The 12881-nt window shown below is 32.3% G+C and overlaps 1 protein-coding gene across 2 annotated transcripts in view; it reads left to right on the top strand.

Moving 5' to 3' along the window:
- LOC130644955 (dentin sialophosphoprotein-like) overlaps window positions 1-12643 on the top strand; it is a 38005-nt gene extending 25362 nt beyond the window's left edge. The window contains exons 1-12 of one of the 2 annotated variants that reach the window (XM_057450759.1): window positions 659-810; window positions 3267-3490; window positions 4057-4112; window positions 4228-4284; window positions 5493-5607; window positions 5736-5959; window positions 6237-6388; window positions 6459-6575; window positions 7093-7369; window positions 8842-8951; window positions 9959-10135; window positions 10399-12643. In XM_057450759.1, the coding sequence (XP_057306742.1) occupies window positions 3267-3490; window positions 4057-4112; window positions 4228-4284; window positions 5493-5607; window positions 5736-5959; window positions 6237-6388; window positions 6459-6575; window positions 7093-7369; window positions 8842-8951; window positions 9959-10135; window positions 10399-12030 (3141 nt within the window). In that variant the 5' untranslated portion in view covers window positions 659-810 and the 3' untranslated portion in view covers window positions 12031-12643. Of the gene's footprint in view, window positions 1-658; window positions 811-3266; window positions 3491-4056; window positions 4113-4227; window positions 4285-5492; window positions 5608-5735; window positions 5960-6236; window positions 6389-6458; window positions 6576-7092; window positions 7370-8841; window positions 8952-9958; window positions 10136-10398 lie in introns of those variants that run through there. The other variant, XM_057450758.1, reaches the window with a different exon arrangement.
- Window positions 12644-12881: the final 238 nt, after the last annotated feature.

The raw sequence follows: 12881 nt of genomic DNA, 5'->3' as shown, positions 1-12881 counted from the left end.
AAAACAGAAAAAATATGGATATATAGTTGAGAATAACTTCTAGTATATATCTAATTATGTGAAAAGAATTTCGAAAGGGTTACTGCCACATTAATTAACAAAGTTGTGCATGTCCAATTTTATCCATTTTTATATGTTCACTATAATGTATTTTTCTCATTGCAAAGATAAAAATATATAAAATATAAAATCTGCGTAAAGTAAAAAGAAGATAAATTATAAAAAATATGTTTGTTTTATACAACTGTTTTTGTAATACTAAAATATTTTTCAACACTTTCCTTAAATGATTTTTATTGTCGAAAAACATCTGTACTGTAAAATATTATATGTTTTTATGTTTTAAAAAATAAACCGATGTCTGAATAATGCCGTTTTAAGGCTTTTGTAATAAGTTTTCTTCTGCTAGAAAGTTTTGAAAAGTCGTGTTCCTTTATGAATTTGTTTTGTACAGTTTAAGAGTAACAGCTTATTAACAACCTTTGAGTAAAAGTATTTATACATTTGAAATTCCAAATAACAAATTCGTGAGTATATTGACTATGTTTGCAGCTTGTTTTTCACCTGCAGCTGTTAAACTGACTACACAAGAGAAAATTTATTTATTTAATCGGAAGAAATCGATGCAGTGAATATGATATGATATACTGTTTTATTTGTTGCCATAACTGTGAGAAACAACAACGATAGATAAAGGTTTTTACTAGGGATTTAACTTATAGAAAACTTGTAAAAAAACAATAGCAGAAGATTCAGTCAAAGGTTCACAGGACGTATTCATCTTATTACGCAAGTGAAGTGCGAACTTATGTAAGTAATGTGATATCAAAATGCTGTGTCAGCGTTTTGATATCCTAACATATCATTATTTCTTTTAAAAAAACAATGTGGTATGTTTGACTATTTAAGTAGCAACAAGTTTTTCTATGCTCTCCGACTGTGGAGAGTCATAAAATCATAAAATTATACGATGTTTGTGCCTGAGTTTAATAATATTTTGGTAAGGCAGAGGTTTTAGTAAAATAAAATATATTTTACAGTACTTTGTTACAGGACCTTTTAAAAAATGACCATTTTTGTGTATTTGTCATGAATGAGACATTTAACTGCATTAGCGGACCTTCTTTCTAACATGAAGAAAATACATCAGTTTTCTAAATTTATTGGAACTAACGATTGCTTCTGTGCTTCCCCTCTACCACTCCATTTGGCTCAGCCTACATAATTATATATAGTACCAGTGATTGTATTGCAATGCATCCCTTATGATCGTGACTTCCCTGAAACTTATTAAATGAACACGAATTACTTAGGAATTGCCCTTATTCCTTAAAATGCATATACTAAGTCTCATTGAACCTAATCATAAAAAAATGCTAAATCATTCAGAATGTATATTTTAAAACGTGTTTTAAAAAGGAAAATATATCTCTATTTAGACTGTAGATTTTTTTTTTAAATTCTCTTCAACTTTCAATATGTCTGATATTTACTTTTACCATGTATACATTGCTTTATTTTGGTTAAGTTAGTTTAGTTAAGTTTAAGTTTTGGTTTAGTTTGCTTCAGTTTTGTGATATGTAGGCATGGTATAAAAGATTTGTTTTAGAATTGAAATAAGGGAGATAATATTAATGGAATAAAATGTATGTGAATGTTGTAAAAAGAGAATAAAATGAAATCATTTCTTAGAACAAAACTCAAAGGGAGAAAATGTTTATATTAAATCATGAAATTTTTAATTGGATTTTTTATTTTATATTAATGCTGCTGGAGAAAGGAGTAAAGTGAAAGCTAGGCATGGACATGAAAGCTAACTGTAAGAAATGTGTATAAAACATCGCTAAAGTTATAATTATAAAAAGCTAGTTCAGACTGTATAGCGGTGTTGATTAGGTCTTTTATTGTGTACAAGAAATTAGAAAAGTCTGTGTCTAATTAAAATGCCCATACCACAAGAAAAAACACACATGAAAAAAATTCACCAAGGCTGAGCAATATGCTTTAACATATGCTTAAAGAATTTCCCTATCGAACCCTGAATATGCTAGTGTTATGCATATATACAACGTGTAACGTTTAACAATGTATAACGTTTTCCGCTAGGAATTTATCTGTTCTGATGTTTGCTATCGGCATAGTTGATATCTTTTGTTATAAATCTAATAAAATATACTTTTTAAAAAGTAAACAAACAGTAATGAATAAGTCATGGCTTTTAAACAAGTTTGCAGTAATAAAATTTTGTTTTAAGTAAATGTTGTGTAATTGCTAAACGTACAAACCCAACATTTTTTTAAAAAATTTTAATTTAATCGTTTAACGTATTAATTTTTTTTGCTAAAAGTTTTATTTTTTTAGTTGTTTGAATCATTATTTATATGAAGATTGTTCCACCCTTTAGTTTTGTCTTGGAAGTAGAACTATTTTAATCGTTTTTTACTTTAGAAATAAATGAAACACTCCAGTTAGGTGAGCCTTTAAAACGCCTTGCTATTAACTGGAGAAGGTACATTATATCATATGTGTGTATATTAGAAGATAATAGTCTTTTAGAGGACTGGGTATATAAAAAAAGAAACTTGTATAATGTTATTAAAAATTTAATATTATTAAAACCAGAAAAAGTTTTTGTAAAATTTAAGCAACCTTTGTGGTATAATTATGATGAAGTTTTGTCAGACCTAATTATTTTAAATGTTAACAAGAAAAACCCGTTGTGAATTTAACATTCGTTCTAAACCGAATGTCAAAAAGTAAACAAGAAACTACTAAACTAATACACTCCATCGTGAACGGTCGAGTGTAATTAAAGTCCGACAGTACGTGTTGTTGTCTAGGTGCATTAACATGTTTTTTGTAATTTTTGGTTTTGTACCACCAAAATAAACCTGTAGTTTTCCTAACTTTTTTAATGTTATAAAGGGAATTCAAGGTGACTAATAATAGTTTGTTGTAAAGCTTACAAGTTTAGTTAACAAGTCTTTACATTTTTTAAAAGAGCCTTTTATTAGATCCTACTTATTTAACTTTGCTTGCCCATGGTAAATTACATGTGATATTTAGGTGTCTGATATTTATTTATATTGATTATTGGATTCTTGACCTTTAAGTTTAGCTTTATAATTTGCTTAATTTTTTTGACTCATAAAACATAATTTGGAAACTACAGTTTTCTTAATTTTTCCTTCATTTACATGCAACAAACCAAAAACAAACCAATTTGCATCCGATACCTATATTGAAGCTTGTACATATTATTTTAGATGGCCAAATTAGACATGGCTGATGACTTACAACAGAAGATTGATGATCAGATTCGTATGAGAGAAGGTGCAATGAAACTAATGACAGCATGCAGTACATTGAACCAAGCATTGGAAACAAGTAAAAATTTACTAACAATCAATGCAAGAATTCTAGGCTTGATGTCAGCTCTGCAGAAACAGAAAAAACAACATGTTTTAGAAGAGTATAACCGTCAGCGAAGGCATGTACACTGATTTTTTTAATTTTTTTTAAACACATCGAGCCCAGCAACCTGAAGTACTTATCAAGGAGTTTTGCTTGTGAGCAAATCTGGAAAACTGTGGAGACTTTGCCTTTATGTAGAAGATATTTTTACAGTCAATATTAGTTTATTTTTATTTATGTTTTCATGTTGTTAAAATAAAGGTGCAGAAACTATCCTATTATCTACTCTTTTCTGCAGCTAATATTAAAATTGGTGAAAATAATTTTGGAAAGTGGAAACCCATAATTACGCAATTTTATTTACTAAAGAACCTTTGTTTATTTTTTTTTATTTTACTAAAACTTTAGGAGAATTTCTGGCATGATGAGGTCATGAGGATTTATTGTTGTCAGACTATTTTTTAATGATTACAAGGACATCTTCTTTTTACTTTCCCCTGGCTCTCAGTTAACAATTGATGTTTTCAAGTCATAAAAGTATTTTCTTTCACATTTTGAAATATCGTAACATAGCCTATCATTCTATAGGTAACATTTGTCAATTTTTGTGCAATAAATTATAACTTTTCATATTTTTTATAGCTCAGCATGTTCTGAATCACTAGTAGATGTATGCACTGGAAGAGTTGCGCTTTCAGGTAAAGCAACAATGTTCTTGCGTTTTATTATATTTGACAGATAGATCAAATTGTTATTTCGTTATATGTCATTTGCGAAAGTAGAGTTTTGGAGGTGAAAACACTTTTTATTTAGATATTCGAGTTCCTCTTATGTGGAGAGATAATGTACACTTCACTGGAAAAACAGGAGGTAAAAAACCAGTGGATTCTTGTACTTTGTTTTTAGGCTGGTTACATGTTGTTGTTTTTTAAGCAATTCCAGCTTCAGTAGAGAATTATTAGAGAAGGGTTTTTTAATTTTTTAAAAAACTATTTTGTAGGTTGTTTGTTTAGATTATCTAACTTTGAGCCATGGTTGCGTAACTTTCATTTTAAAACTGTCCATTGCTTTAGGTTTTGACCAAAACCCCAGCCTCAACTTTTGGAAACCCAGTTGCTTATAAAAATACCTGGTATTGTGAGCATATATTAACATTATGCGAATCCATCAAAGGATCCACTTGAGCATAACGTAATTTATTTCAAAAAAATTTTTGAATCGTTGTTACTCTTTGAACATCAAATGCAGATAGTTGATGAATGTTTTCAGCGCTGCCACGTCTCCTCAAAACTCTTCAACTCTCCTCAATTTTGAAAAATCTTTTCAAAAATCCTTTAAAATTAGATGTTTTAACAACTCCAGAAAGTTCTCAAATCTCCTCAATTTTAGTTTTCTAAAACTATATGGTAAAATACATAAAATGCTACATGGGTACAGCAACAATCTATTCTGTACTCATGACAGTACATTAAAAATCTCAAATATTTTGATTTTCTGTGAAAAAATATAAAAATGTCCCCAATTCTCCTCAATTTTTTTTATGGAAACACCGTGGTCTTCTCAAAAAAGGCTAAAATTCTCATTAAAAGTACCAATTTTGACTCTATAAAAAGAGTGCCAACCCTGATTTGTTTTAAAAAATCTTTTTAGATTTTTTAAATGTACTCTCTCAGTTTTTTGCTCCATTATCTAAACAATTGAAGTGACGGGATTTTCGTTTCAACATCAGGCAAAAAGCACAGTTAAAATTGAAAGATCTAAGAATGCAAACTGGTGTAAAAATGTAAAGGGTGCTGTTGTTTAAGCAGCCTAATTCAACTGACAAACAGAACTAGATTTTGTGTGTGGAAATAATTTAAATGAAACCTGAGAAAAGACATTTTGCATTAATGATATGATGCAAGCAAAATTTCAAGATGATATTCTTAACTTTTGGTCTTATTTCATCTTGAATATTCTTATAGTGTATATTCTTAAAAGCGTGTACATATCTAACTGTGTAATTTTTAAACATGTGTTATAATTTTCCATTTCTACCATCAGGTAGAAATGGAAAATTCTAATTTATTTTAATTTAGACCAAAGTTACTATGCTTTTTCATTAATCCGTTGTGGTGATCAAGTGAGAGATACTCCACTGTATGAAGTTACCAGTGCTGATACTGATATGTATTTTGATCAAACTTTGATCTTGTAAGTATGTGTATTTTAAAACAAAGCATTTTTATGCATTTTACAGATGGCCGAAAATTAAAATTCATATAAGACTTTTAAAGACTTTTTTTCTTTTGCTCTTAAATTTATAAAAACCTGCTTTTTAGTGAAGAGCTAACACCAGATTTTAAAATGGACCTTGAAGTGTACTACACAGTTATTTCGAGTCACGAAGTGCATGGTATAAGAACCCCAATCCGAACACCAATGAATTTACGGACCCCCAAAAAATCCATTCAGTTTAAAGCTCCAAAATTTTGCTTGGCTGGTCATGCGCAACTGACAGTTGACGACATTAAGAAAGGAATTATATCAATGGATCTTGGAATGGGTATATATATACTTCTTTCGCCTTTTTTACTTTTTTCCCTTTGAGAATTGTCAACATCATAAGTGAGATGTGCAAACAATGGTTTTTATTCATACATATACAAGTACGCTTTTTACTACGTAATATTTTTTTTTAACCCAGAAAACTGTAATTTGATCTTTAATTTTTGATCTGCAGCATTGTTGATGTAAAAAAAGTTAAAAACCCCTGGTTTTTAAATTAGTTCACAGACAAACAGGAAGTATTATAACATAGATATCAACAATCCAATTTTCAGGTGGTAAGGGTGCAAGCGGAGTTGCTGTATTGGGAGATATTCACGAGTTTCCAATTCATCCAATGGAACTGTGGGGACAAGTATGTTGTCAGTTAGCAGCACAGCCAAAGTGCATGCTTGAAGAAGCTATCTCTGGCTATTGTCATGTCCAGGTATACTTTTTTGCTGCAACTTTAGAGATAGTGGGCGCGTTTATTTATTTTTTGTCCTGCCTTTTATTAGGTGGATAATCAATGGGTGGAGTATTTTTGTAAAGTCTACCAATCAGCAATCAGCTGTTGGAGCGAAAAAGCGCTCTCGAAGAATACGAAACCTACTTATGTGATGTCATTCACAAATGTAAGAAGGTGTTTTTGTTTTTGTTCTATTTATTTTCACAAATTTGTTCGCTCTTTTTCGTGTGAAGATATTGATTTTTGCTTCCTTGAAATCTAATATTTCAATTTTGTTTATTATTCTTTCCATAATCTGTTGGACATCTTCACCTTTTTAGGGCATTTATTCTTTTTTGCCTTTTTGGGCATTTATTTTTGTGGAGCCGATATCAAAAAATATTTTTCCATCTTATATTATCACAAATGAGCCGTTTTTAAGGAATTTTTTTCTTAGTTTTTTTGCATTGGGTTCCGAAAATTACTTTTTTACGAATAATGGGCGAATTTACAAAGTAATTTAGCAAAAATAATGCCGCAATTAATCCAGCGTTAATCCTCTTAAAATGTTAATGTCTTTTTCCATCAATCTTTTATATGATCAACTTACCTGTATTAAAACCCCAGAGCAAAAAGTCATTGTTTTGTAATTCTGTGCTTATGAATACCATGGAAGAACATCACGTTTTTTTTTTTTACTTTAGGTTATGAAAGTGTCACAGCCAGTCGTGACTGAGAATCAACCGGACTACATTATTAACATCATCTCCACCAATAATACTACGCTTCACTCTCTAAAGTTCGAAGGCAACACTGCATGTTTGAAATGGAAATACGCAGTGAAACAAGCTGTCACCAACTTCAGTGCGTGGAAACAAGCTTGCAATGAGATTATGTACATCCACGAAGTGAAAAAGCGTCGCTTGTCCATACCTACTACGGCGTCGTTCTACGATCAAATTAAGACATCTGATATAACTAGTAAATATGTTTCCTTTTTATATTCGTCTTTTTGTGTTGATGAATTCCTGTTTTCCGGTAAAGTGAGATACAGTTTTCTTTTATTTGGAAGAGTGGATTGACGATTTCGTGAAGTCAACGTGTGTTTTTTTCCCGGCTGTTCTGTACAACGAGGGAATCTATTTATTCTCGCAATGGATTTCACTACGCACAATTGAACCGGGACAAATGCAGCCGTACATTTAGAAAACTTAACCAGAAATAAAGCACCGTTAACCCTGTTCGGTCTGAAGTTGTATTCTTCATACCAAATATACCGAATACCAAATATACCTTCTTCCGGTATATTTTTAATAACTCGTTTTGGCTCGGCTGCATGGTTATGATACTTCCTATGTTTTAATATTTATTTATAAGACACCTGCATGCTAAATATTTAGGTCCCATACCTCTTAGACACGTGAGTATTGGCTATTACTCGACACTACTCCTAAAAATCTCTATGAAATCTTTATAATCGGGAAACTATAATAACTTTCGTTAGGATTATACTTAGAAGTTGAAACTTGCAACACAATATAAAAACGATATAAAAATTATTGCACACCAGGCAGGCAGGATAATCACGGTGGCTAAAAAACCTGGAGAATTTGGAAAAGTCAAAATTTTAAAATTTTGTCCAATAGTCAGGAGGTCTAAAGTGAAAATTGAATAGTGGTTTAAAAGTGTTATTTTTACAATAAAGCAATTTTACGAACGTGGAAAGTCGGAAATTTTTATAACAGTCAAGAAAATTCGTGGAAATTAAAAACCAAATTGGCTGGCCATTCACTTACTGCTATTTAAAATTACACTTTTTCTCAAATATTTTTTTTTAGGTGTTCGTTGAAGCATACTCTTTACTGTGTTTAGTTTTGTTTTAGTGTTTTGAGTAACCTTTCTCAGTAATATATGCGGCAAGGTTTTTGCTTATATTTAAGCACACAGATCGATCGTCCATGGCAACGTTTCTGTCCTAAAAGATTGGAAAACACTCAATTTTCTTCGTGTGGTTTCTATTGCAAAACGAAACATGGATTTTTTGGGCTTTTCAATGCATAGTGCACGTTTATAGCCATTGCAAATGGTCGTTTCATATTGCGCATGTGGAAAATGCATGAACGAAAAAAATCATTATAGATGCAAGTAAAACATGAATCTTTGGAGCAGTCTTTTACGCCATCTAAATTTTTAAATACGACTCAACCAATGCTTGCGTACCTTTTTTAAGTTAGGTGCAATTCATGTGAAATTGCGCAGTGGACACATATTGCGCAGTGGACACATAATCAGCACTGAATTTTATCTAACATATTGTGGGTTTAATTTTGTTTTAATTTAGCCTTCTCTTAATTTTTATTCTGGTGTTTTCTCTTGGTTTTGGCAGATTTTCTGTTTTTACTTTTTCTATGATTTTTTTCAGTGGTTATTTTATTTTAATTAATTTTCATTAGATAATGGCAGTTTGTATAAAGCCACGCCTAATGGTAACAGTTTAGTTAACACCGCTCTCAATAGCAATCGTACAACACCTCTGCTAGATAACATCGACGAGAAATCCGAGGTACAAACTAATGTTATGTGGGTGGCCTTCTTTACCTTTGTCAACATTGCCACTGAATCACCAAATTTTAAAATGTCAACATTGCCACTGAATCACCAAATTTTAAAATGTCCTCGAAACGAAACACACCATATACGACATAATTATAACATAAAAAAATTAAATATGTTAACCATTTTATGTTGATTAAGTTTTCCACACCTCAAAACCAAGAAAATGAAAAGCGTTGCTCTTTATTTTTCATTGTAGCTATTCTCCTTTTTGTTAAAAAGAATTTTTAAGTAACATTAAAATATGGCCAAATTGCAACTTTTTCTAAACAAAATAAACCCGATATGAAAAATTAAGATGATAATCATTCGTAGCTAAGCAGTAAAAATCATAAATAAAAAGAAAATTTTGCCAGGTTTTGCTTCTTTCTGACCATTTTCCTATTATCTTTATAAAAGTTAGTGTTTGGTATTCCATATACCTCTTTCATTTTGTAATTTCGAAATTTGATGGCAACTGGCGAAGAAAGAAACATGCGTGTTGTACGAAAAGACAGAAAACATTACACGTAGATGTATTAACGTAACAGACAGACGCTATAGTTACAACTTACAACTGAAAACAGTAATCTTTTTAACAATCAATTAACGTTTGAGGAATTTGCTTCCATATGTTTTTATCCAATGCGAGAAAAAACTAGCACGTACGCAACTATCATGGTGAATATCAAAAGTAGTTAAAGTACTAACATCCCTCTTCTTCAATACTAAAATTTTACCATCAACTCTAGAATTTAGAAAAGTTGCAACTAACCATAATATACCAGACACGCAGAGACATGCTAGTAACTTTATAACTACCATATTTGACTTGTAGACTGACTTTTCGGACGTGGGTACACATCGTATGTTTTCGGGTTATTCTATTTCGCTTTTTCTCTACATCCTGATATATTGCTGTAACGTCTTCTTTTTTTGTCACTCTTCAATCAAACAGTTTTTGTCCTTAATTTATAGTCAGTGAAGACAGAGAAAGCATCAAACAATTCTTCAGCTACTTCAACGACCTTACCATGCGCGAACGATCTCCCTCAACAAAATCCATATCCTCCAGATATGAACATTCCGCTTCAAGAACAAGTAACTCCCCCTATAACAGTTTCGAATCAGAAAATCGCCACCCCATCGACTCAGGTAGGTTGCCTGCTGTCTGATAACCTTGATGTATGCTAAGCGTAACCTTTGTGCTCTGCGCTAAAACAAAAAAATGACGACAAAGTCTTATCTACGTTTTCTAATTAAATTGACTTTCGAATTTTCCCATCTATATAAAATTGCGTACTTAGGCCGTATTTGTGCGTGAAATATTCTTGAGACAAATAAGCTCATGTTGTGAACCAGTAAACATCACCTGGATCAAAGACTTATAGAATTATGGTGTTTACATATTTTTCTAGGAGACAACGAACAGTGCAACCAAAACGAGTGAGGCTGAAGTAGCTGAAAGTAATAAAGAAAATTTAGATTCAAATATTCCTACTGTTAAAATTGATGTGGACGTTGAAAAAAGCACGGAATCAGGTGTTGATGAAAGTGCTAATGTGGACACGGAATCACGTGTCAATGAAAGTTCTATAAACACAGGGTCACGTGTGAATGAAAGTCTTAATATAGATTTGGATAAAAATAGTCAAGTAGTTAGCAACGTTGAAAGTGATATTAAAGATGACCAAACTGTAAGAACAGACGAAGATGTTACGATTACGACAGAAGATGTAGCTTCTGAGAGTTCCACCGTTAATTCGGAGGATGAATCTGTGGAGATTAAGGAAGAGGAGGTCGTGGGTAGTACGTCGTCAAATCTCGAAGCAAAGATAAAAGAAGTAGAAGTTAATGATACACCAGCTGCAGTTGCTTCCGAGGAAGCCAAGAAAGCTGATGAAGTTATTGTAAACGAGGCTGCATCGGCTGGTCAAGATCCAGAGGTTTCTAAAAATCAAGGCTGTGAAGTGGAGAAAACTACTGATAGAAGAACGAGCACAACTAATACGAACACCGATTTGTGTGATGGCGACAACACTAATAATGAAGACGTTTCCGAAGTAGGTGGTATTATGGCAGCTACTGAAGACATGCCATCAAATATTAAAACTGAAAACTATCCGAATAACGAAGTTTGTCAGGATACTGTCGGGGCATCTGTCGTAACTGATGAAACTGGTACGGCTGTTGAAACATGTGATCCTTTGACCATATCAGTAGAATCTACGAACGTTGAGGAACACAGTAATTCGGACGAAAATCTGGTTAATACGGATACTTCAGTCAATGCTGCAACCTTGGATAAAGATAAAGACTTTGCCGATCATAATGGTGATTTGGACCACGCTGTTGAAAATAGCGTCAGTCAACCGACGATGGAGTTGGATGCACCAGATCCTCAAAAAAGTCTTTTAGTCGCCACACCTGTTGATAAAGACGGCACAGATACATCTTCATCGTCATCTGACGTTGACAAACGAAAAATAGCAAGCGAAGCCAAACCTGTGAATAAGGAACCTTCTATGGAAAGGAAGGAAGAGGAAGCAGGGAGAGGATCTTTGATGAACGTCGAAGGAGCCTCAGACGAAAAGTTGTCGGCAGTTTCAAATGACATGGTTATATATACTGAATCTTGCGAAGTCAAGGTACAGTGGGATGAGAAACCACCCGAAATTCCCGGTTGTGATGCTGAGTCGGATACACATTGGAATAATGAGACGTTTGATAAGTCTGCTACCGATGAGTTTGACAATGAGTCACAAAGTAACCATAACGCTAACTATTCGTTAAAGAATCTTCAAGGTACAAACCATGTAGGCAATAAATCTGATAGCGTTGAATTTGAAAAGGAGAATCCAGAAAGCAAACATCTATGCGGAAGAGATAGAACCGACAGTCAAACCTCTGAAGCAAGCAACAACACAGAACTTAGCACAATGGAGTCAGTGGATAGTTCCGATCAAAGTAAAACTGACACTAACCAGACGAACAAAAAAGCGAAAGTGCAAAAACAAGCTTCACTTTCGAAAGTTCAGACAACAGTTTGATTGATTTTATTTGTGATCACGGTTGTTTTTTAAGCATCTTTTTTATAATAAGTACCGCGAAAAAGGAAGAGGTCAGCCTAAAAGTTTTGACTGTGTAAATACGTCAAACCGGGCTATTATTTATCAAATAGAACTAGGTGCTAAATTATTTAATATCTATTATTCATTTGAAACTTTCGAAGATTTTTTTAGTGTTCCACGCCGTTGTACTTATTGTAATTTAGCGATAAATTTAAGACAGAAACTGTTTTAGTGGAACAGGAGAAGGGAAAAAAATGTCTCACTTGACTGGAACAAGGATAAGTGCCGTTTTAGTTAAAACTCTTAAATTGGTTTTTAGATAAAAAAAAAATGATGGTAACAGGTTCCTTCATTTCGCAAAAGAATGTGTTGTTTTATCAACTTATGACAACGAAGCAAATATTAAAAAGATGTAACAATTACCCACCCCTTAAATAGGTGTTTTATGCAAATATAAATAGTCCCATCTAGGGCGTGCTATATTTAAGCTTTTTTTGTTACATAATTGTTCCACTTATCCTAGGTAGCACGATGGTGTTGATCATGTTCATTGTAAAAAAAACTTTCAGTAAAATATTTTTTAACTCGTTTTTATCGTCGTGTACACTCTTTTTACGCAACCTATGAGGCTAGTCTAATTTTGCTAACTGTAGATATCAAGACCATCTTCATTTTAAAAATTAGATTAATTTTACAGTCTCTCAAAGTATGAAGTTCTTATCTTAGATGGCTTAGACTGTCATTACCTAAACGAAGTATTTTGTTTTTAGTGTTTTAACCTTAATTTACCTTAATTTCTTTTTCATTAAAGAGTGCTCAATAAGATAATA

Source organism: Hydractinia symbiolongicarpus, chromosome 5 (genome assembly GCF_029227915.1).
Source record: "Hydractinia symbiolongicarpus strain clone_291-10 chromosome 5, HSymV2.1, whole genome shotgun sequence".
Taxonomy (NCBI): domain Eukaryota; kingdom Metazoa; phylum Cnidaria; class Hydrozoa; order Anthoathecata; family Hydractiniidae; genus Hydractinia; species Hydractinia symbiolongicarpus.
This window is presented reverse-complemented; position numbering and strand designations above follow the sequence as displayed.